Source organism: Caretta caretta, chromosome 11 (assembly GCF_965140235.1).
Source record: "Caretta caretta isolate rCarCar2 chromosome 11, rCarCar1.hap1, whole genome shotgun sequence".
NCBI classification, from domain to species: Eukaryota; Metazoa; Chordata; order Testudines; family Cheloniidae; genus Caretta; species Caretta caretta.
Genome location: NC_134216.1, coordinates 32416153 through 32442606, shown reverse-complemented (window position 1 = coordinate 32442606; position 26454 = coordinate 32416153). Strand labels below are relative to the sequence as shown.

Below are 26454 nucleotides of genomic sequence, written 5' to 3'. Positions count from 1 at the left end.
AAAATTAAGGTCCAAAAGTATACAGTAATTTTGAGTGCCCAATTTGACACACCTAGGATGTGATTTTTCCAGAATACTTAGCATTATATAGCAATTTGAACCTATAAACTTCAGTTGCACTCATGAGTGCCCAGCACTTCTGCAAATCAGAAGTCAAGCAGCTAGACACCTGGTGAAAAAGGGACTCTGGTGGCTCCAGTCAGCACCACTGACCGGGCCATTAAAAGTCCAGTCAGCGGCGCAGTGGGCCTAAGGCAGGCTCCCTGCCTGCTCTCGCTCCACGCAGCTCATGGGAAGCACCAACACATCCCTGCAGCCCCTAGCGCAGAGGCAGCCAGAGAGGCTCCACATGCTGTCCCCACCCTGAGCGCTGACTCTGCAGCTCCCACTCGCTGGGAACCACGGCCAGCGGGAGCTGCGGGGCCAGTGTCTGCTGGCGAGGGCAGCATACGGAGCCCCCCTGGCTGCTCCTGTACCTAGGGGCCAGAGAACATGTTGCCCCTTCCAGGAGCTGCCTCAAGTAAGCACCACCCATAGCCTACCCCACACTCTGAGCCCCATCCTGCACCCCACCCCCACACCTCAAACCCCTCGGCCCCACCCCAGAGCACGCACCCCCAGCCAGAGCCCTCACCTGCTCCCATGCTCCTGCCCCAGCCTAGAGCCCCCTCCCATGCTCTGAACCCCTCGGCTCCAGCCCGGAGCCCCCTCCTACACCCCAAACCCCTCATCCCCGGCCCCACCCCAGAGCCCACACCCCCAGCCAGAGCCCTCCCCCTCACAGCCCAACCCCCTGCCCTGAGCCCCCTAGCGCACCCCAAACCCCTCAACCCTGGCCGAACGTCAGAGCCCTCACCCCCTCCTGCACCCCAATCCCCTGCCCAAGCCCAGTGGAAATGAGTGAGTGAGGAGGGTGGGGGCTAATGAGCAACGGAGGGAGGGGGGATGGAGTGAGAAAGGGGCGGGGCCTTAGGGAAGGAGTGTTCGGTTTTCTGCAATCAGAAAATTGGCAACCCTATTGATTCCATGACTTTCCTCAACCTCCATGACTTTGGCAGTAGCCAGTATGACTGACCCCAGGGCCGCCCAAGCAGCTTGCCCTGGGGACAGCCACACTGGCTACTGTTGGAGCGGCTTCACAGCCAGCCGCTTGGGGCCAGCTGCACTAGTGCCCTGAAGTGTCCCTGGGGCGAGCTGCACTGTCCACTGCTCAGGCAGCTGGCCCCGGGGACCACCTGGGCAGCTGGCCCCGGGGATGCCAGGAGCAGCCGCTGGCCTCAGTGGCCCTGAGCAGCTGGTGCCGCTGGCCCCTGGGTCGTCCCCCCAGAGCAGCTCACACACACCCCAGCCCTCCACACACACCCTGTCCCGCAGCTAAGATTTAGTCAGGGTATTTATAGTACAAGTCATGGACAGGTCACGGGCCGTGAATTTTTGTTTATTGCCCATGACCTGTCCATGACTTTTACTAAAAATACCCATGACTAAATCCTAGCCTTAACTATGGACAACTAGCAAATTAGTGGGTTTATGGCATCAGCTACAATTTACAAAAAATAAAAGAAAGACTTTTTTATGGATTTCAGACAGTACTATATCAAGTACACATTGGGACATATCATCTCAAACAATATTTAGTTACTTAGAGCAAATGTCTAAAGCACAGGTATTTATCAATAATTTTTACCTCAAAGAATCTCAGTAATTTTTTCATCATTAATATGTCTTGATTCTTAAAATAATTAAACTCTGTTTAAATATACTTAAAAAATTGTAATTTCCTTAAGAAAATATTATTAAAATATCAATTTACAAAAATGTTAAATGCTGAATTCACGAGTTATGATGAGATCTACAGTATAACAATATTTAAATATTCATACCTGATTCTTTTTTGCTCCCCTTTGCACCTTCTCGGCTCTTTTTTAATACCGCTTTTAACATTTTAATACTGTTCCTGAAGGAAGAAAGAAAAACAAAACTTTAAATACATCATTAATAATGAAAGTTCACAGAAAAAGAAAACTGCAGTAGACAGGAGGAAGATAAAACTAAACAAAAGAGTATTCATTTGAAACATGTTGATGGTTTACATTAGTTTTCTATAACCAAGTTACATTGGTCAAACCAAATACTGAAGCTTCAAGGAATGTTTTAATACTTGAAGCAAGTGATAGGGGTTCACTATCTTGTTATAAAGCAAAAACAACATATAGCATTCTCCACATTCCACATATAATTAAGGTTATGAGGCTAAACCTGGATAAGTTACCATAAGACACTCTGGCAAAAGAATGTCTGCTCCTGACCAGAGTTCATCAAAGAAGGAGGAAAATAAACTTAGACAAAACAATACCTTCTTGAGGTTGAGTGAAGGTGGCAAAAAAACACTGTTGACAGTAAAACTTATCGGCACCTTCAAATGCTGATATAAAGAGAAAGTACAATATAACTTCTATATGGAAGAAATATTTTTACTAACTTAATCCACCACAACTCATGCCACTAAGAAGCCAATTTATTTAAAACCATCTTTGCACTGTTTTGCCCCACAATCCCGCCATTACTATCAAGAAATTTTGCATTAAAAATAAAATTACAGTTTCTGTTCCTTATTTCCCATTCCACAATGTAAAAAAACTAATTTTCTGTATCATCAACTTCTGCAATTTCAGAAAGTTACAGACTACAGGAAGAGAAAAAACATCTGGAGCAGAAACTTCTAAACAACTGTTCTACTTTTCATGGAAATGAATATGAAACAATGAATGAAAGAGAGCACAAGGGTATTACTCTAAGAAGAATGGTCCCTAAACTTAACTTTTCCATTGAACTTCCTGAAATATCTGAGAGTCCTCAACCTCATTTTAGCTAACTGATCTAATTAGAAAAACACAATTCTACAGGTTTTGTTTTTTCTCTTCTTTTAGGCATCAAACAAGAACACAGCATGCAGCAACAAAATAAAGTAATTATTAACAGGTTTCAGTGGTAACCATGTTAGTCTGTATCAGCAAAAACAACGAGGAGTCCTTGTGGCACCTTAGAGACTAACAAATTTATTTTGGCATAAGCTTTCGTGTGCTAGAACCCACTTCATCAGATGCATGAAGTCGAAAATACAGTAGCAGGTATAAATACACAGCACATGAAAGGGAGTTGCCTTACCAAGTGGCAGGTCAGTCTAACGAGATAATTCAATTAACAGTAGGATACCAAGGGAGGAAAAATCACTTTTGTAATGGTAATGAGAGTGGCCCATTTCCAACAGTTGACAAGAAGGTTTGAGTGACAGTAGGGGGAAATTAGTATGGGGGAAATTAGGTTTAGGTTTTGTAATGACCCAACCACTCCCAGTCTTTATTCAGGCCTAATTTGATGGTATCCAGTTTGCAAATTAATTCCAGTTCTGCAGTTTCATGTTGGAGTCTGTTTTTGAAGCTTTTTGTTGAACAATTGCCTTTTTAGGTCTGTTATTGAGTGACCAGGGAGACTGAAGTGTTCTCCTACTGGTTTTTGAATGTTATAATTCCTGATGTCAGATTTGTGCCCAGGAAATGTGGTATGGGTGCAACTTCAAGAAAAGACAGCACTCATCAATCAAGTATGTAGCTGCAGAGGAAAAAGGAAGAACCATGCCTTTGCACTGAATATGTCAAAGAACTACTTACATTTGGGACTATAAACCCACTGCCATAAAAAGCCTACTTCACGGTATATATAACAATACACCTACATTAGATTTAATATACTTGATCATTTGTATTTTCTCTCCTCAGAAGAGGATACATTACCACCACCACAAGATGCACATAGTAAGATATTCATTATAAGTGCAGACATTAAACATAGGAGTTACTCAACAGATTGTGAGACCAGTGCCAACAAACCAGTAAACTGGGGGTGTATTTTAGGCCTTGTGAAGAGAAAAGGGAACTTTAAAAAGGATGTGTGTTAGCCAATATGTTTTAATTAGGGCTGTCAAGCGATTTAACAAATTAATTGCAATTAATCACGCTGTTAAACAACAATAGAATACCATTTATATAAATATTTTTGGATGTTTGCCACATTTTCAAATATATTGATTTCCATTACAAACACAGAATACAAAGTGTACAGCGTTCACTTTATTTTTTATTACAAATATTTGCACTGTAAAAAACAAAAGAAATAGTATTTTTCAATTCACCTAATACAAGTATTATAGTGCAATCTCTTTATTGTGAAAGTTGAACTTACAAATGTAGAATATATTATTATTATTCATGCATATACACAAACGGGTCAAATTAAGGTTGCCTGTGAGGCCTCAGTTCTGGCATTTCCTAACTTTTGAGTGCTTGACTTTGCAAACAGGGTTCTTTTAACATAGTTTCTCGTGTGTAATATATAATAAGCATACACAGTATACTTTAATACAATGATAAAAAGCACTTGGAAGTATAAGTTATCGGAGAACCTTGAGCATTTTTATGAATTCAGGCAAGCAATACCCTCTTTCAACAACGGGCATAGGTAACTGAAGCTCAGTGAGGCTGAATGATTTGCTGAAGGTCACAAAGCATGGAAGAGTCAGGATTAGAACCTAGCCCTAATGATTGTGAAGATAAACTGTCTAAAGTTGTCCTTCTGAGTCTACAACCTGCTCCAGTGCCTCCGTTTCTGTTTACAATTTTCCTGAGAAGCACAAGAGGGAAATGAGCAAAAGTTTGGTCTGAGCAACAACAGGTATGGGACTCATGTGTGCCTCCACCCAAGAAAAGACCACAGTGAGCAGTGATAAGGTTCCCTTTTCCCTTCCAGCAACCATTTGGGGGCAAAGGGACCTTCACGTTTATCCTACACCCACTATCCAAAGGCCAAAAGAAGGGATGAAGACATAGCAGAATCCAGGGAGAGAAAATGTTGGTAAGTGTGGGAAATGACCATGGAGATGATTGATGGGCTTTCTGTACAAACCCCCCACCAGGGAGCAGACCTGCCATGGTAGTTCCTGCAGGAATCGAGCAGGAGCCCCACACCACCCTGAAGCAGACCTCAATTCAGAGTCAACAGCCACTGCAGGAGAGAGAGCTCATGAGAGAGGAAGGAAACATATGACTCCCTTCCAGCAGGGATGCAATTCTGCCCAATAACCAGGACTTCATCCCTGCCTCTCCAGAGAAACAGTGCAGTGGAAGCCACTAGCCAGGACTTCACTGTGTCTCTGGAGAGGCAGGGACCGTAGGAAGTAACGCAGGCTTGGCTTCTAAGACAGCAACTGAGTGAGTCGTAGCCCCCACTCCCACATGCTCTGCGCGCACCACCAGCTGGCTGCGAGAGAGCCTGGCTGGGGAGGGGTGGCAGTGGCAGCCCGCTCCTTACCCAGGCTCAGCTTCTGGGCATAGGAGCCAACTCCAAGCATGCCTGGGGAAAAGGGGGGGTCTCCAGCTCACTCAGCCGCTGTCCCCAGAAGCTGAGCCTGGACAGGGGGCAGCCTGCTGCTGCCGCAGCCAGGCACTCTTCCAGTCAGCCACTGCGCTGCACCGGACAGCGTCCCAGGCAGTGTGCCTAGAAGAGGGCCTGGCCCCGCCCCTTCTCTTCAGGCTCTGACCCTGCCCTATCCACTCCCCGCCTGGGCCAGCTGCTGGGGGGCCACTCGACCCTTCATGCCCCTCCAACGAATTGCCTATGGACCTTTGATTAGTAAACATCTGGCACATTTTTTCAGCCCTGCATTAGAGACTAGTTTTACTTGTACACTTAACTCTTGAGACAGCTCCATTTATTTGTAAAACCAAAGATGTAGGTTAAATTCCCAGTGGGTGTATGCCTACGGCAGTAATTTTGAAATACTACAGCACAAGTACCACCAGCACTTATCGTAGATGTGAACACCAACTCCTTTGCAGGGGGGAAAAAAAAAAACATTCAACAATACTTGGAAATGGAAGTTTCTTTTAAAAGGCTGAATAATTTGCCGAGTTCTGCTACATGGATACATGCATGATGTCTAGCATTTCAAACTTTATATGACTATATATGTTTAGGAAAAGAAATTGTACACCAAATACCCACAGAACGCTGCACAAATACAATCTATTAAACTAATTTATTGTTATAGAAGTCATTTTGTTTCCCGGGCAATGTTTTTAAAGCTAGGAAACAACAGGAGGCAGAAATTCCTAATAGTAGATAGATTTAGAAGAGGGGGACTTTTTTGTTAAGTTAGACAAAAATCTACTGGAAACCTGATGTAGGCTCAGACTTAGGATAAATGGGCGGAGGGGCAGATGAAGAAGTAAACAATAAAAACAACAAATATCAGGCTGCTACACGGACAGCTCACACTAGGCAGAAGCAGCTTCAAAACTTGGATTTCTGCTTCTAAACTCTTTTCCTCTTCCTGAAACAGAATAAAATTCACATTTTTGAGTTACAAAAACACTTTGCTCATATGCTGCTACTAACATATGCAAATTCTACAGAATGAGTGTTTTAGTACTACATAAACACAGTTCTAATTCTTTCCTTGTACTCCTGGCATATATCCCTACCTAGATTTCACACAAATCCAAGACTCCAGACCCAAAACGTTCATAAAAGTTTTCATGTGTTGCCTTGTATGTCATCCTAAGATTTCTATAAAAGGCAGTATGCTAAAAAAAATAAGAAAAATATTTTGGATAATTATAAATTTTAAAAGTTTATATAATGGTGTAACAATATAGATTATGGCATTTGGAAAGAGTGTTTAACTTGGCAGCACAAACTGGTTAAACTGGTTATACATACTTCCACAAATTCCTAACTAACGAACATCTGCTATAAGGCAAGTCTTTTCTAAAAGACAAGATATCATGTAGCTCATCCATATAGAATATAGAGTTTTATACTATAGACAATCTAGTTATCTAGTGCTAATAGACTAATAATCCCTTGTATGTTGGATAAATTGAAAATTGTTGAATTCATACTCATGAATAATTGAAGTTTAGAAAATTTCATCAAAATGCATCATATTCCATCTTTTGGACTGAATGTTATATAGAGTTTTGTAACTATTTCTCTCCTCTCTATTGTCGGAGACAATGTTGCAATCTACACTAATGAAGAATAATTCACTGTGTGGTATTTTAGATTAGAATACAAATATGCTGAGAGATGCTTTCTTTTGTTTCTTTAAAGAAGGATATTTATAGCACTTCTCAGAAGCAATACTGTATAAATATAGGTTATTAGGGTTCTCTCTGTCATTTCAAAATTTCATTATGTTGCAGATTCCTCAAAGGCAACTCAGGTGTTAACCTCGTTTTAACTTTTAAAACACTAAAAAATTACTAAAAATTCATCTAGTCAATTTCCATAGGTTGGCAGCTCCTTTCTTCTACCATTATTATTCATACACACACAGATAATACAAAGGTATATAGAGAGTTTCTCCCATATATACTCTCACCTGTAGTGCCTCTGGGGACAACTCTCACCTGTTAATTGTTTTCTGTGATCCAGTTGTGCCAATGCAGGCCATAGGACATCATGCCACTCAGTCAGTGAAGGATCAGTAATTTCACACCTGTGTGTCCTTCAAGCATTTCCCAGCAGCTCCTCTGCAGATGATGACTTCCACATTTGAACAATTAATATGAAATTAACTAGACTACAACAGGGACCTGCTTGCACTGTTAATAACTAGTTCCTTTAAACCAGTATTTAAAATGGTGAGAGTGCTCACATAGGCAGGACAAAACCTTTGTTGCCACTATTTCAGAGAGCAACAAAATCTTAGTGCAGGCAGGCCTCAAGTGTACTGATGCCTCAAGAAGAGCAAGGCCGAATTCAAAAGGACTTGCTTGACACTTGCATCCCTTTAACTCAGTGGTGGGCAAAGTACGGCCTGCGGGACCATCCTGCCCGGCCCCTGAGCTCCTGGCCAGGGGAGGCTAGCCCCTGGCCCCTCCCCAGCAGGTAGTGCGGCTTGCGCCCACCCACCTCCCAGGCGTTCAAGTAAGCTTGTCCTGCCACTCTGAGCAGCCTGGTAAGGGTAAGGGGGCGGGGGGTTGGATAAGGGGCAGGAGGTCCCAGGGGGCAGTCCAGGGACAGGGGGCAGTTGGATGGGGTGGAAGCAGTCAGGAGACGGGGGGGAGGTTGGATAGGGGGTGGGGTCCTGGGGGGCAGTCGGGGACAGGGAGCGGGGGGGTGGGATAGGCGTGGGAGTCCCAGGGGGCCTGTGGGGAGGCAGGGGTGTGGATAGGGGGCGGGGCAGTCAGGGGACAGGGAGCGGGGGGGGGTTGGATAGGGTGGGGTCCCGGGGGGGAGGGAGTCCCGGGAGGGGGCGGATAGGGAGCAGGGGCCAGGCTGTTTGGGGAGGCACAGCCTTCCCTACCCGGCCCTCCATACCGTTTCGCAACCCTGATGTGGCCCTTGGGCCAAAAAGTTTGCCCACCCAGCTTTAAGTATATCATATCTGGGACTGGAGTAAGTATCCTGCCCTGTAGCAGACGAAAAGCATTCTCTCTCTCAAGTCAAACGTGGCCTGCCAAGTCTTCCTGTGTGGCCCACCAGCTCACCTTAAAAAAAGTTTATAATTAAATTCATGAACAGTGATGCACTGCGGATCATTTGTAATGACTTCCTTAGTAAGTACCTTAATGGCAGTGCTTAATTGTAATGAAAGAGGTGCCGGCGCTCAGCCCCAGCAAGCCCTGGCTCAAATTAAGCACTGGCTGGGCAGCCAGAGAGCAGCAGCTCCTGGCCGGATGCCCAGCTCTGAAGACAGAGCTGCCACCAGCAGCAGTAAAGAAGTAATGGTGGCATGGTATGGTGTATCACCACCTTTACTTTGGTGCTGCTGCTGGCTGGGAGCCAGAGGTGCCAGGGCTGTGAACTTTCTATCCTAGAGGTGCCAGAGCTCAGCCCCAGCAAGCTCCGACACAAATTAAGCACTGCTTAAAGGATCTTAAGTTCTTGCGATAGCATTGGCTACGATTGAACTAGGACACCACCCGTTTTTTCATTCGTGATGGAAATTGAGCCAAAAATTAATGTGACTAAACATTGTAAAGTCAACAGCAAAAATGAAGCTTTAAACCCAAACTGGACAGCAGTTTTTCTTTTTATTATGCCACCTCATTTAAATGCAAAACCTTCATGTTTAATATGCAAACTGTATCCGTCTGTAAGGTCGTCAACATGAGGCAACACTTTGAATCAAAGCAGAGTAACTTCAACGCAGCCTATCATCCTGACAGTACTGCAAGATGTGACAAAACTGAAAATCTGAAGTCTTCATATCAAAATTCAAAATGTCATTCTAACATCAGTGACTAGAGGAAAAAGCAACAGCTGCTTCTCTTCGGATAATGTTGGTACTAGCTAAAAAGAAATAGCCTTTCCTGGGATGCTGAGCTTGTGAAGGAGTGCAAGTTGGAAATGCTGGGGAAGGTTTTTGCTGGAGATAAAAACAAAGATGCCATTGTGAACCATGCAAAGCAAGTTCCCATCTGATTTGATAGCAGTGCAAAGTTTGGAAGTAATTTACAAGGATTGTTTATCAGCACTGCTTTTCAATTTGAAAAACGCCAAATATGTGTCTCAGTGAACAAACAATGCGATTTAAGTGACACTGCCCAGCAATCACCGTTTGTTAGATTTTATGATGGTGAAATTTTTCAAGGAAGAATTTTTGTGCTAAATACCATTAGAAACATACACCACAGGAGAGATCATTTTTGAAAAGGTAAAAGGCTTTTTGGGAGAAAAAAAATGGTTTAGATCTGCAGAAAGTAAACTTGCTTGTTACAGACAGAGGTCCCTCCTTGATTGTGGGCTTTGCTTCCCATTTGGCAGCAATACACCCTTCATTCAATATATATCACTGCATCATTCACCAGACTGCCTTGTACACTAAGCCCTGGTCTACACTAGGACTTTAGGTCGAATTTAGCAGCTTTAAATCGAAGTAAACCTGTACCCGTCCACAAGATGAAGCTCTTTAGTTCGACTTAAAGGGATCTTAAAATCGATTTCCGTACTCCACCCCGACAAGTGGATTAGCGCTTAAATCGGCCTTGCCGGGTCAAATTTGGGGTACTGTGGACACAATTCGACGGTATTGGCCTCCGGGAGCTATCCCAGAGTGCTCCATTGTGACTGCTCTGGATAGCACTCTCAACTCAAATGCACTGGCCAGGTAGACAGGAAAAGAACTGCGAACTTTTGAATCTCATTTCCTGTTTGGGCAGCATGGCAAGCTGCAGGTGACCATGCAGAGCTCATCAGCAGAGGTGACCATGATGGAGTCCCAGAATCGCAAAAGAGTTCCATTATGGACTGAACGGGATCTGATCGCTGTGGGGAGAGGAATCCGTGCTATCCGAACTCCTTTCCAGTTTTCGAAATGCCAAAATCTTTGTCAATATCTCCCAGGGCATGAAGGACAGAGGCCATAACAGGGATCCGAAGCAGTGCCGCGTGAAACTTAAGGAGCTGAGGCAAGCCTACCAGAAAACCAGAGGGGTGAACGGCCGCTCCGGATCAGAGCCCCAAACACGCCGCTTCTATGATGAGCTGCATGCCATTTTAGGGGGTTCAGCCACCACTACCCCAGCCGTGTTGTTTGACTCCTTCAATGGAGATGGAGGCAACACGGAAGCAGGTTTTGGGGATGAAGAAGATTATGATGATGATGAGATTGTAGATAGCTCACAGCAAGCAAGCGGAGAAACCGGTTTTCCAGACAGCCAGGAACTGTTTCTCACCCTGGACCTGGAGCCAGTACCCCCCGAACCCACCCAAGGCTGCCTCCTGGACCCGACAGGCGGAAAAGGGACCTCCAGTGAGTGTACCTTTTAAAATACTATACATGGTTTAAAAGCAAGCATGTGAAAGGATTAATTTGCCCTGGCATTTGCGGCTCTCCTGGATGTACTCCCAAAGCCTTTGCAAAAGGTTTCTGGGGAGGGCAGCCTTATTGCGTCCTTCATGGTAGGACACTTTACCACTCCAGGCCAGTTACACGTACTCGGGAATCATTGTACAACAAAGCATTGCAGTGTATGTTTGCTGGCGTTCAAACAACATCCGTTCTTTATCTCTCTGTGTTATCCTCAGGAGAGTGAGATATCATTCATGGTCTCCTGGTTGAAATAGGGTGCTTTTCTTCAGGGGACATTCAGAGGAGCCCGTTCCTGCTGAGCTGTTTGCCTGCGGCTGAACAGAAATGTTCCCCGTTGTTAGCTACAGCCAGGGGGGAGGGTTGAGGGGGTAGCCACGCGGTGGGGGGAGGCAAAATGCGACCTTGTAATGAAAGCACATGTGCTATGTATGTAATGTTAACAGCAAGGTTTACCCTGAAAGAGTGTAGCCACTGTTTTATAAAATGTGTCTTTTTAAATACCACTGTCCCTTTTTTTTTTCTCCACCAGCTGCATGTGTTTCAATGATCACAGGATCTTCTCCTTCCCAGAGGCTAGTGAAGATCAGAAAGAAAAAAAAAAACGCACTCGTGATGAAATGTTCTCTGAGCTCATGCAGTCCTCCCACACTGACAGAGCACGGACGAATGCGTGGAGGCAAATAATGTCAGAGTGCAGGAAAGCACAAAATGACCGGGAGGAGAGGTGGCGGGCTGAAGAGAGCAAGTGGCAGGCTGAAGACAGGGCTGAAGCTCAAATGTGGCGGCAGCGTGATGAGAGGAGGCAGGATTCAATGGTGAGGCTGCTGGAGGACCAAACCAGTATGCTCCAGTGTATGGTTGAGCTGCAGCAAAGGCAGCTGGAGCACAGACTGCCACTACAGCCCCTGTGTAACCAACCGCCCTCCTCCCCAAGTTCCATAGCCTCCACACCCAGACGCCCAAGAACGCGGTGGGGGGGCCACCGGCCAACCAGCCACTCCGCCACAGAAGATTGCTCCCCAAAAAAGAAGGCTGGCATTCAATAAATTTTAAAGTTGTAAACTTTTAAAGTGCTGTGTGGCATTTTCCTTCCCTCCTCCACCACCCCTCCTGGGCTACCTTGGTAGTCGTTCCCCTATTTGTGTGATGAATGAATAAAGAATGCATGAATGTGAAGCAACAATGACTTTATTGCCTCTGCAAGCAATGATTAAAGGGAGGAGGGGAGGGTGGTTAGCTTGCAGGGAAGTAGAGTGAACCAAGGGGCGGGGGTTTCATCAAGGAGAAACAAAGAGAACTTTCACACCATAGCCTGGCCACACATGAAACTGGTTTTCAAAGCTTCTCTGATGCATACCACGCCCTCCCGTGCTCTTCTAACCGCCCTGGTGTCCGGCTGCGCGTAACCAGCAGCTAGGCGATTTGCCTCAACCTCCCACCCCGCCATAAACGTCTCCCCCTTACTCTCACAGATATTGTGGAGCACACAGCAAGCAGTAATAACAGTGGGAATGTTGGTTTCGCTGAGGTCTAAGCGAGTCAGTAAACTGCGCCAGCGCACCTTTAAACGTCCAAATGCACATTCTACCACCATTCTGCACTTGCTCAGCCTATAGTTGAACAGCTCCTGACTACTGTCCGGGCTGCCTGTGTACAGCTTCATGAGCCATGGCATTAAGGGGTAGGCTGGGTCCCCAAGGATACATATAGGCATTTCAACGTCCCCAACAGTTATTTTCTGGTCTGGGAATAAAGTCCCTTCCTGCAGCTTTTGAAACAGACCAGAGTTCCTGAAGATGCGAGTGTCATGTACCTTTCCCGGCCATCCCACGTTGATGTTGGTGAAACGTCCCTTGTGATCCACCAGGGCTTGCAGCACTATTGAAAAGTACCCCTTGCGGTTTATGTACTCACCGGCTTGGTGCTCTGGTGCCAAGATAGGGATATGGGTTCTGTCTATGGCCCCACCACAGTTAGGGAATCCCATTGCAGCAAAGCCATCCACTATGACCTGCACATTTCCCAGGGTCATTACCCTTGATATCAGCAGATCTTTGATTGCGTGGGCTACTTGCATCACAGCAGCCCCAACAGTAGACTTGCCCACTCCAAATTGATTCCCAACTGACCGGTAGCTGTCTGGCATTGCAAGCTTCCACAGGGCTATCGCCACTCGCTTCTCAACTGTGAGGGCTGCTCTCATCTTGGTATTCATGCACTTCAGGGCAGGAGACAGCAAGTCACAAAGTTCCATGAAAGTGCCCTTACGCATGCGAAAGTTTTGCAGCCACTGGGAATCATCCCAGACCTGCAACACTATGCGGTCCCACCAGTCTGTGCTTGTTTCCCGAGCCCAGAATCGGCATTCCACAGCATGAACCTGCCCCATTAGCACCATGATGCATGCATTGGCAGGGCCCATGCTTTCAGAGAAATCTGTGTCCATGTCCTGATCACTCACGTGACCGCGCTGACGTCGCCTCCTCGCCCGGTATCGCTTTGCCAGGTTCTGGTGCTGCATATACTGCTGGATAATGCGTGTGGTGTTTAATGTGCTCCTAATTGCCAAAGTGAGCTGAGCGGCCTCCATGCTTGCCTTGGTATGGCGTCCACACAGAAAAAAGGCGCGGAACGATTGTCTGCTGCTGCTCTGACGGAGGGAGAGGCGTCTGATGACATGGCTTACAGGGTTGGCTTCAGGGAGCTAAAATCAACAAAGGGGGTGGCTTTACATCAAGGAGTATTTCAGGCAGGACTTCACGGAGGGTTCTAATAAGAAATGGTGCACTTAAGTTATTGTTCTTATTGGAACAAGGAGGTTAGTCTGGCCTCTGATTGATACATGGCTAGATTTACCTTGCTGCACCTTCTCTGTGAGTGACTGCAGTGTGACCTAGAGGAATGAGTCCCCTAGACGGGTGCGGGGGGAAGCAAATGGGTACAAAACAAATCTGGTCTATTTCTTGTTTTGATCCACTCCATCTATCTTTTACATCTTTGGCTGGCAGCAGACGGTGCACAAGGACTGCATGCCATCCACATCTCATGGCTGCTCGGCAGAAGATGGTGCAATACGACTGCTATCCATCCTCATCTCTTGCCTGCCTGGCAGAAGATGGTACAGCACGACTGCTAGCAATCCGTATCGCCTGCCTGCTCACCATAAGACGGTTCAATAGGACTGACTGCAGGACTAAAAAGAGAATGACCTGGTCAAGTCACTCCAAATTTTGTCCCTGCGCCCATGTCTGCCCAGGTGCTCCTGGCCGACGTGGCCAGGAGCATCTTGGACATGACGATGACGGCTACCAGCCATATTGCACCGTCTGCTGCCAGAAGGCAATGGGTTGCTGCTACTGTGTAGCAATGCAGTACTGCGTCTGCCAGCACCCAGGAGACATAGGGTGACGGTTACCTGAGTGGGCTCCATGCTTGCCGTGGTATGGCGTCTGCACAGGTAACTCAGGAAAAAAGGCGCGAAACAATTGTCTGCCCTTGCTTTCACGGAGGGAAGGAGGGAACGGGGGCCTGACGATATGTACCCAGAACCACCCGCGACAATGTTTTAGCCCCATCAGGCATTGGGATCTGAACCCAGAATTCCAATGGGCAGCGGAGACTGCGGGAACTGTGGGATAGCTACCCACAGTGCAACACTCCGGAAGTCGACGCTTGCCTCAGTACTGTGGAAGCACTCCGCCAAGTTAATGCACTTAATGCACTAAGAGCATTTTCTGTGGGGACACACACTCGAATATATAAAACCGATTTCTAAAAAAACAACTTCTATAAATTCGACCTTATTCCGTAGTGTAGACATACCCTAAATTGTCTGGGACTAACCATGAGTATTGTGATGAGATTAAGGAACTACATACGCTCAACTTCTAGCTTTCTACATCATCTTTTTAAAGCTCCTTTACAAGACATTTCAGCCAAAAACAGTGACCTCTTGCAGCACAGTGACATTTGCTGCTTAAGTGTGTTAGAGAGGCTGTGAAGCTTTGAAATAATATAATTTCTTTTAAACCACAAGACCAATATGGCTTGTGAGTTCCTGGAATTTATGAAGGATATCCCCTCTGTGTCACAGGTAGCTTTTCTGTGTGATATTACTGGTCACTTGAATTCCCTCAACTTGCAGCTCCAAGGCCATGCAAGCAACATTGGGGATCTGTTTGAAAAAGTGCACGCCTTTCAGAGGAATCTTGAAATCTTTCAGCCAGACTTAACAGGAAAGATGTTGCACTTTCCCACACCGTCTGTTGTCGCTACACATGAAACTTATATGAAAACGAAGCAAGAATTCCTAAACAATCTGATCAAAAATTTTAAAATGAGATTTGAGAAATTTTAAAATTCCAAAGGATTCGGTTTTGTTTGTTCATGATCCATTTGTTGTCTCTGCCAATGGACTTTGCCCTTCTGAAGCAAAGGCCATTCTTGAGTCAACTGATGAAGGTGCCTTTCAATTAGAAATTATAAGGCTCCAGAGCTCAGATGCCTTGAAGGCAAAATTCAGAGAAGTGGGACTTTGTGATTTCTGGACTCAATATGCTGACCAGTTTCAGAATAGCCAGAATCTAGCCATCTATCTTTTAACAATGTTTGGATCAATGTGTCTCTGAGAATCTGGGTTTTCTACCATGAACATAGAAAAAACAATACTGCAATCACCTGACAAATGACCATCTTCACCTGTGCCTTTCCCTGACCTTTTATAAATCATTCTTCAAAAACTTGCCAGAGATCAACGATGTCACCTCTCCCATCAGATATTGTCACAAACACAGGTAATAATGTTGATTTATAAACTTGGTTAAAAGACAGACAGAAACACTAATACTTATGTTGCAATAAAGGTCTTTATTGGCAGCTAATTTTTTGTTGCTGTCAGCTTTCTATGCAAACGGCCTGCTTCGTGTCATAAAATTCTCAAATCAACCTACGGGTAGATCTAATTGAGTATCACTGATGCAGAGTTTAGACTTCTTTCTGCCCACCTAAAAGGACAGGACCATTCTGCTCTGTGTGTGCCACTATTTACAGAAGCTGCAACTGTCCAACCCAAAGGTGTTGGTTTCTGGCAGTCACATGCCATGCTAAAGACAGCTAGCATCATTAGCAACATCACCCTGTAGAAAAGAGGTGGGCAAACTTAGGCCCACGGGACTGTCCTGCCTGGCCCTTGAGCTCCTGGCCAGGGAGGCTAGCCCCTGACCCCTCCCCCGCTTTACCCCTTCCCCCACAGCCATGCCGCTGTGTGGGCAGCGTGGCTGGCTCCGGCCGGTCGGCGCAACTGCCAGACATGATGCTCTGAGCAGTATGGTAAGGGGGCAGGGGTTGGATAAGGGGCAGAGGATCCCAGGGGTTAGTCAGGGGACAGGGAGCAGTTGGATGGGGTGGAGGTTCTGGTGCGGGGATGGTCAAGGGATGAGGGGGGGGGTTGGATGGGGCGGAGGTTCTGGGGGGGGCAGTCAGGGAATGGGGGGATGTTGCATAGGTGTGAGAATACCAGGGGGCCTGTCAGGGGCCGGGGTGTGGATAGGGGTTCGGGTAGTCAGGGGATGCAGAACAGGGGTGTTGGATAGGCGTGGGAGTCCCGGGGGACCTGTCACGGGGCGGGGATGTGGATAGGAGTTGGGGCAGTCAAGGTACAAGGAGCTGGGGGGGTTGGATAGGTATGGGAGTCCTGGGGGGCCTGTCAGGGGGCGGGGGTGTGGATAGGAGTCGGGGCAGTCAGGAGACAGGGAGCAGGGGGTGGATGGATAGGAGGTGGGGTCCTGGTTAGGGGTAGGGGGAGTTGGATGGGTCGTGGGTTCTGAGGGGGACAGTCAGGAGGCGGTGGCCAGGCTGTTTGGGGAGGCACAGCCTTCCCTACCCAGCCCTCCATACCGTTTCACAACCCCGACGTGGCCCTCAGGACAAAAAGTTTGCCCACCCCTGCTCTACAATATGTTTGTGTGTCATTTCTTCCAGCAACACCATATCATCTGCACCATCCAGGTGCCCCTGTGAACTTTCCAGCTAGCATTTGGAGTTTGATGCATTCTTCCCAAATCCCATAGTACATTCAGGGGATTTCACCTGCTTGCCTGTTCCAAGATTAAGACTTCTTGACATCTGATTTGTGTCCATTTATTCATACATTGGTCAAACTGGACAGTCTCTACGTAAAAGAATAAATGGACACAAATCAGACGTCAAGAATTACAACATTCAAAAACCAGTTGGAGAACACTTCAATCTCTTTGGTCACTTGATTACAGACCTAAAAGTGGCAATTCTTCAACAAAAAAACTTCAAAAACAGACTCCAAATAGAGACTGCTGAATTGGAATTAATTTGCAAACTGGATACAATTAATTTAGGCTTGAATAGAGACTGGGAATGGATGGGTCATTACACAAAGTAAAACTATTTCCAGATGTTTATTTCCCCCCCCCCCCCCCCCACTGTTCCTCAGACATTCTTGTCAACTGCTGGAAATGGCCCACCTTGTTTATCACTAAAAAAGGTCCCTCCACCCCGCTCTCCTGCTGGTAATAGCTCACCTTTCCTCATCACTCTCGTTACAGTGTGTATGGTAACGCCCATTGTTTCATGTTCTCTATGTATATAAATCTCCCCACTGTATTTTTCACTGAATGCATCCGATGAAGTGAGCTGTAGCTCACGAAAGCTTATGCTCAAATAAATTTGTTCGTCTCTAAGGTGCCACAAGTCCTCCTTTTCCTTTTGCGAATACAGACTAACACGGCTGCTACTCTGAAACCTGTTTCCGAAAGAATTTCTGTGGACTGAATTTGTTTCAGGCATGGGACTTTGAAGTCAAAGACTTCTGGAGTTCTTCTTTGGTGATAACTGCTCATAGAGACTGGACAAGCCAGTTATCGTAAGTAGGACACTAGAGATCTTCGCTGTGATTGCTGCTACCATTAGGACAAAGGTTAATAAGAGGTGGGGGAAAATTATGACTTATTTGGGTAATGGAGCACATGCTATTTCATCTGCCTGAATATTCCCCTTCCAGGCTTAAGCCACTCTAGAAAAATATAAAAGTAGCTAGTGTTCGTGGCAAGCTAAATGGTCACTAACTTATTTTTGTGCCTCAGATTTTACTCAGTTTTATGGTCTAATAAATCTTTAGGCAAGACACTGGAGTCCAGGGGATGAGAGGAGAATTTAGCACAGGCTGAAACTGTAAAGTCAAGCCTTGGGAGTTTCAACCACAAGGAATTATCTTCTGTGGTTATCTTTTAAGTCTTTCCAACATTTAGCCAAAGTCAGCTTAGCATTTGGGGATTCCCAACAGGATCACGCCATCTTGTGAACGAGGATATGAATCAATAGCATTTTTCAGGAAAGAAACCATTCCCTTTACATCAAGAAGTACTGGAGAGCTGCTTAATGAGAGCCTGCCAGTTCACAAACACATTTTTAATAGAACTTTCTGGCTTTCTTAGTAGCATCCTGAGTGGAGCATCCATTTTCTCTTCCAGTACCTCATAAGAGTACACACTTAAGTGATATTTTGCAAAATGCTCTCCTCCCCCGGATTAGCTCAGTCATTGTAAACTGGCCTGAACCACAAAGGTCAGGACTGTTTGGATCCAGAGCTTTGGTTCTGGACAGCTTCTAGTTTAAACCAGAATATTCTGAGTTGAAGTTTCAACTTTGTCCACATATTAGCTTAATTATTGCAAGACATAGCACAAAACTGCTCCAAGTCCATTATGGCACAATGGAGGTATTGAGGTGGACAGAGTGACAACCTAATGTTAGGGAGTCTGATAACAAGGTTCCTTAGATGAAAAGTCAATTGCAAAAAAGTTCTGCATTATCAGAGCCTATTACAAACTGCCCTTTTGGGGGGGGGGGGGGCGGGGGGGTTGCGAAGGTTAAGATTGCAAATTCAGATCCTGTCTAGCCTGGAAGACTGTATGATGACTGAAAGAAAAGGGGGGAAAAGAACTAGTGAAATGACAACACCACAAAAGCCAAGAGAGTGAAGATTCATATACTGTGACGGTAAGGTATTGTTTAATGAGACTGTTTTAAATTTTTAAACACTTATGTGACGATTCTGGTCATGGTCACTTAATGGGTTTTAATCTTTAAAAAAGAAAAAATTAACTCAACCCCTTACCTTTTCATGTCTTCTTTTTTCATTGTGAAGCAGCAACAATTTTTAAAAAGTGTACCCTCACAAAAATGTACCAACTACATTTAAAAAAAAAATCCTCTGCAGGTCACCATTAATACTTAAAGTTATATAAAATGCCAATAAAGGACTATAGCTTCTTGTCAATGACAATGTTTATAGGAACATTTTCAAGCATGCTAGCTTATACACATTTTGAATATTCAGCATGTAGAAACTACTTTCAAGCATGTAGAAAAAGATGGTCCCATTGCACCTCAATTCCAGATCACTAGCTGATATCCATTCCACAGAAGATTATTAGAAATAAAACCCATAAAGTTATTATAGATATTATAGATAATTATTTTTCTAAACATGAGAAACACCCTTCTAAAATAAAGGTATGCCAATATACACAAAAGACATTTATTTGTTTTTGAGGGAGGACTGGTCTAAAATGGTACATTAGCTAATACAAAAAATAGTTGGATTGTACCTTACACATTTTGGGGGGGTCCCAAAAAACCTAGACTAACATTTTAGTAAGAGAAAAATACACCAGTCATTAAATGTGGGACTCTGATAAATTCTGTGTCTGCTGAACGCCACTTGCTCATATGATTTATAAATATTGCCATACCTAACTCTGCTCCTTCTGAAGTCAATGCAGAGTAAACCAATGCTGAGTGTTTTTGAAAATCGCACCCTTATTCAGGAAGAGGGGCGGAGGCAGTAAACCTTCTCATACGCCCTGAGGAATCTTTTTATATCACAGGTTTCAGAGTAACAGCCGTGTTAGTCTGTATACGCAAAAAGAAAAGGAGTACTTGTGGCACCTTAGAGACTAACCAATTTATTTGAGCATGAGCTTTCGTGAGCTACAGCTCACTTCATCAGATGCATCTGATGAAGTGAGCTGTAGCTCACGAAAGCTCATGCTCAAATAAATTGGTTAGTCTCTAAGGTGCCACAAGTACTCCTTTTTTTTTTTTATATCACAGTATCTCTCCAAGTTCCTGAAGTCCTAAGTCCAAGTTTTCAGAAGTGACTAGTGATTTTGTGTGCCTAAATGGAGACATGTTCAAGAGGCCGGATATTCAAAGGTAGGGATTCACCAGTTTCTTAAAAATCAGGGCCTTTAAAACATATCAATTTGGGCATCCAAAATCATTAGTCACTTATGAAAATGTGGCCCCAGCATTTTATACAGGTAGCCAAGTCTTTATTGTTCTATTAACATCCAAGAAATGCATCTTGGCTCAAGGCAGAAGGGCATAATATCTAGGATACAATGGAGTGAAATATAATTTCCTATTTGTAGAAAAACAGTAGGAATTTAAAGCTCAAAGCTTGATTCCACCCTGATACATGGTCTGGCAAGACCTGCAAAAAAGCAGAGAGCCAGCAGCTTAGTGAGACACACTTGACCAAACAGTGGCCACTAAGAATAGGCTTACAAATGAGGAGAAAATTGAGCACTGAAGAAAGCAATAAAAATGGAACTCAAAAGGGCACTGAAAATTGTGCTGACATCCTTTGCTTAACTCAGCTTTTATGGAGAGCATAGAAGTAACATGTATTTAAGCACACAAATTTCAGTCCAAACCCTTCTCCAAATCAGTAGCCCCAAAGCAGTTCAGAAATGACAGCATTTACACTGGGGACAGAGACTCAACAACAAAGTATCCATTTGTTAGCTAGTAGTTCTGATAAAGGATTAAGGTTGGGGAAAGCATTAATCTGGTCATGCCCACTGCTTAAAATTATTAGTTTCTGAATTGTAGGGTGGACTTTTAGACTTTTCCTGTCTTTGTTCAGACAGTTCAGACTGAAGGAGCCTATTCTGAATCCTGACTCAGTAGTGACTTGATAGCAGTCTGTTCAGTGGTGATCTACAAATAGAAAATGTGGATTTTTGTCCTTTTTTGCTTCTTTACATAGTGGACCTGAATGACTACTTTCAAAAGATTTTTTTTCTACTTATTTCGAAACCTTACAAATTCAGGTACAGTCAGTTTTAGAAGATGCTTCACAAATGTTTCCACTGACAAATTTTTCAAAAAAGTTTCCCCATCATTGCCAATGCTTTCTGCTCCAGCTGTGTCAGCAATTTTGGGAGCCCTTGTATTGACAGGTCACCAGCTGCTGCAGATATTTTAACTACGTCAGTTAGAATGCTTGTAACAGCCAGCATCCTAGCTGCATAAGGTTCACAACATTACTAAGGATGGTAAGGCTGAATAAGTAATATAACAAAAAGTGTTCACTACAATAGGCATCCCCTAATAAAGATTAGAGAACCAGTGATTTCATCATATCGCAACTCAAGAATGAAAGTTGAACAATTTGAAGGGGAAGGGATTTTTAGTTTCCAACTCTTGTTTGCTTTTGTTAGCAACTGTTTTACCTTCATACTAAACAGCTTGGATATAGGATATCTTTGTTCAAGATTCAGCACTCCCAATCCCTCAATTAAAATGTTAGAACTCACAACAAACAAGATGTTTTCAAGTAAAACCAGACCTAATATTGCCATGATAAACAACAAGCCGAGAAAAAACAACCAAATGAATAAACCACCACACAGACAGACAAACTGCCAGGCTTGCTTCACACACCATAAAGCAGCAAAGAAAGGAACAATTTCAATTTTAAATAAGTCCTCTCACACTAACTTTTAAAACAAAACAAAAAGACAGGAAAGATCACCTTGTGCATAAGGCATTCGATTTGGGACTCAGGATATCCAGGTAAAATTTCCAGCTCTGCCACAGACTTCTTGTGTGATCTTTGGCAAATCAATTACTCTCTCTGTGCCTCAATAGAATGGTGTTAACAAAACTGCCTTTTGTAGGTCTTCTCTATGTATACAGTAAGCTACTGGGGGCAGGGACTGCCTCTTACTAACAGATAGTTATACTGGGGTCCCCAGTCACAGGGCCTATAGCCACTACAGTAAGAGGTGATAAATAGTAAGTTAGATTCATCTTTACTATCATTTCAAAGATATGCTGCACTCAATGTTTAATTAAACAATGACACGGATGAAACAGGAAGTGTGCATGTCTTCTTTTTTGCTTCTTAATGCATAGGTAGCAGCCCTGAATGCTTTTCTCAACTCTCAAAAAAATAGAGTGGGATGGCATTTCCTGCTTCTTTTCTAACCTTGCAAATGTCAGAAGACATTGTCTTCCTTGTTTTAATCAGTCTTTACTGGTAGAAGGGACAATGTGCTGCACACATACTGAAAAGAAAAGGGCCTCTGAATGTATTTTACATAGAAAAACTGACCAATCCTCATAGCTGATGCTGAGCCTGGCTCTTACTTTGGTTCAAATGTGAAGTAAATTGTTTCTTGTGTCCAAGCAGTCTCTCTTTGGGTCTGATTCTAAACGGAGATAGAAAATAACTTAAGGGCTTGAGGAGAGAAGAGAATGTCTGTGTCCCATTGGCAGAAATAGGGGAAAAACCTTAAGGGACAGACTAGAATAAGAAACACTACAGAAACTATTTGTACTCTAGTGAAATGTACATGCCCCATCCATCCCCATTTTTAATTTTTTTAAGACTCCAAATACTATGCCAAGTGTCAGTATCATATTCCAATGAAAAAAAGGTAGAAATAAAGAACTAGAACATTTTTGCCTACAAACTATGGGATAGCCTCATAAGCTATAGCAACAAGAATAAAATGCCTATTTCACAATCTTTTAAAATAAAAACAAAAAAAAAAGTGAACCTTTTTGGTTTTCACAGGATTGTTTTAAATAACTTGGCTGAAAGAAAAAAGTATTGTAGAAAACCTGCATTACCTAATCACAAAACAGTCTCATTGAATCTGACAGCAATATTGTGAATGACAAAACCAAGCTGGTGACACAGTGAAAGAACAGAAAGAGTTGCATACTCTGTTTAATTCACTTTTTACTTCAGGAGTGTGCCAGGTGTACAATTTCTATTGCCATGAATGCAGAAGCTCGATACTTAGCTGGAATCTGAAGTTATTATACAATCCTGAGCTATCATTACAAAACAAATTCTTTACATCCGGCATGTCTGACAGAGATAAGAAGATGGAGGTGTGGGGCAATGTGGCATTAAATCAGCAAAACTTTGCATAATTCTGTTTTGAGTTTCCCACTTCTGTGTTTACCCAATCTTTATTTAAAAAAATCAAGGCCCATTCCACCCTTACAATAAAAGATCCAAAAGGACAAATGCTAGCTTCTTGCTCCTATTTGGAAGACGAGGGCAATGCTATTCAGATAATACACATAAGGTACCCAGTAATCCATAACTTCAAGACTATACAGAGACTTGGCAATACTGTCCATTTCCCTTCCTCTCCCCACTAAAATGACAAGTGATAGTCATAGTCCCACAGAAGATTAGGGTTGGAAGAGACCTCAGGAGGTCATCTAGTCCAACCCCCTGCTCAAAGCAGGACCAACATCCTAGCTAGGGCTTTGTCAAGCCAGGCCTTAAAAACCTCTAAGAATGGAGATTCCACCACCTCCCTAGGTAACCCATTCCAGTGCTTCACCACCCTCCTAGCGAAACAATGTCTCCTAACATCCAACCTAAACCTCCCCAACTGCAACTTGAGACCATTGCTCCTTGTTCTGTCATCTGCCAGCACTGAGAACAGCTGAGCTCCGTCCTCTTTGGAACCCCACTTCAGGTAGTTGAAGGCTGCTATCAAATCTCCCCTCACTATTCTCTTCTACAGACTAAACAATTCCAGTTCCCATTGCCCTCCGCTGGACTCTCTCCAATTTGTCCACATCCTTTCTGCAGTGGGGGGCCCAAAACTTGATGCAATATTCCAGATGTGGTCTCACCAGTGCCAAATAGCAGGGAATAATCACTTCCCTCGATCTGCTAGCAATGTTCCTACTAATGCAGCCCAACATGCTGCTAGCCTTCTTGGTAACAAGGGCACACTGTTAACTCATATCTAGCTTCACATCCACTGTAATCCCCAGGTCCTTTTCTGCATAACTGCTGCTTAGCCAGTCAGTCCCCAGACTGTAGCAGTTCATGGGATTCTTCCATCTTAAGTGCAGGACTCTGCACTTGTCCTTGTTGAACCTCATCAGATTTCTTTTGGCCCAATTCTCCAATTTGTCTAGGTCACTCTGGACCCTATCCCTAACCTCCAGCGTATCTACCTCTCCCCCAAGCTTAGTGTCAGCTGCGAACTTGCTGAGGGTACAATCTATCCCATCATCCAGATCATAAATAAAGATGTTGAACAAAACCAGCCCCAGGACCAACCCCTGGGGCACTCCGCTTGATACCGGCTGCCAACTAGACATCAAGCCGTTGATCACTACCCTTTGAGCCCGACAATCTAGCCAGGTTTCTGTCCACCTTATAGTCCATTCATCCAATCCATACTTTAACTTGCTGGAAAAGAATACTGTGGGAGACCGTATAAAAAGCTTTGCTAAAGTCAAGATATATCTCGTCCACCACTTTCCCCATAGCCACAGAACCAGTTATCTCATCAGAGAAGGCAATCAGTTTGGTCAGGCATGACTTGCCCTTGGTGAATCCATGCTGACTGTTCCTGATCACCTTCTCCTCCTCCAAGTGCTTCAAAATGGTTTCCTTGAGGACCTGCTACTTGATTTTTCCAGGGACTGAGGTGTGGCTGACAGGTCTAGTTACCCGGGTTCTCCTTCTTCCCTTTTTTAAAGATGGGAATTATAATTTGCCTGTTTCCAATCATCCAGGACCTCCCCTGATCGCCACAAGTTTTAAAAGATAGTGGCCAATGGCTCTGCAATCACATCAGCCAATTCCCTCAGCACCCTCGGATGCATTAGATCTGGACCCATGGACTTGTGCATGTCCAGCTTTTCTAAATAGTCTTTAACCTGTTCTTTCACCACTGAAGGCTGCTCACCTCCTTCTCATACTGTGTTGCCCAGGACAACAGCGTGGAGATCTATTTTAACTAGGGTTAAAAGATCTATTTTAAGAGATCTATTTTAACTAAGGTTGCCGATTAATCACAGTTACCTCATGCAATTAACTCAAAAAAATTACTCGTGATTAAAAAAAATTTATCACGATTAATCGCAGTTTTAATCACACTGTTAAACAGTAGAATACCAACTGAAATTTATTAAATATTTTTGGGTGTTTTTCTACATTTGTAAATATATTGATTTCAATTATGAAACAATACAAAATGTACAGTGCTCATTTTATATTATTTTTTATTACAAATACTTGCTTGTAAAAACAACAAAAGATAGTATTTTTCAATTCACCTCACACAAGTACTATAATGTGATCTCTTTATCATGAAAGTGCAACTTACAATTGTAGACTTTTGTTACGTAACTGAACTCAAAAACAAAACAATGTAAAACTTTAGAGCCTACAAGCCCACTCAGTTCTACTTCTTGTTCAGCCAGTTGCTCAGAAAAACTACTTTGTTTACATTTATGGGAAATAATGCTGTCCACTTTATTATTTACAATGCCACCTGAAAGCGAGAACAGGCATTCACATGGCACTTTTCTCACCGGCATTGCAAGATATTTATGTGCCAGATATGCTAAACATTCATATGCCCCTTCATGCTTCAGCCACCATTCCAGAAGACATGCTTCCATGCTGATGATGCTCACTAAAAAAATAATACATTAGGACTGAGTGGACTTGTAGGCTAATGTTTTACACTGCTTTGTTTTTGAATGCAGTTTTTTGGTTTTGTTTTTACATATTTCTATGTTTGTAAATTCAAGTTTCATGATAAAGAGATTGCACTACAGCACTTGGATTAGGTGAACTGAAAAATACTATTTCTTTTGGTTTTTTACAGTGCAAATACTTGAGGTCAAAAATAATTATAAATTGAGCACAGTACACTTTGTATTCTATGTTGTAATTGAAATAAAAGTATTTTAAAATGTAGATAACATCCAAAAATATTTACATAAATGGTATTGTATTATTAACAGTGCAATTAATCTCACGATTAATTGTGATTAATTTTTTTTAATCGACTGACAGCCCAAATTTAACTATTTCCAAAATTATTCTGTCAGAGTTCTAATATGCTAACAACATTCTGAAGCAGACTTTACTGATCAGGGTTCTCATCAGCAAAACAGAAGCAGTGAAAATTTACCATGAATTGACATGCTAATAGATGGAAACAGAAGTCACTATAGTTACAAGAACTGTTCTATTAAGGCCAAGATATTAGTTATTTTACAACATTTATATTTTATTAGTAGCTGAATTGCGTACATTTTAGGAGATAGCTTCAAAGCAATATCTTAGACTTTTATTACAAAGGAACTGCAAACTATTAAAAATCCTACTTATGTGTATGGTTAGGGAAACTTTTTTTGCAAATATTTTCATAAGCAGCAATTTTAGCATCAGGAAAAGATTTTTCTTCCAACGC

The 26454-nt window shown here is 43.6% G+C and overlaps 1 protein-coding gene across 1 annotated transcript in view; it reads right to left on the bottom strand.

Annotated features, from left to right (window-relative positions):
* TANC1 (tetratricopeptide repeat, ankyrin repeat and coiled-coil containing 1) overlaps positions 1 to 26454 on the bottom strand; it is a 212861-nt gene that overhangs the window by 158604 nt on the left and 27803 nt on the right. Inside the window, 1 exon segment of the mRNA XM_048869537.2 lies at positions 1884 to 1957. Coding sequence (XP_048725494.2) covers positions 1884 to 1957 — 74 coding nt within the window.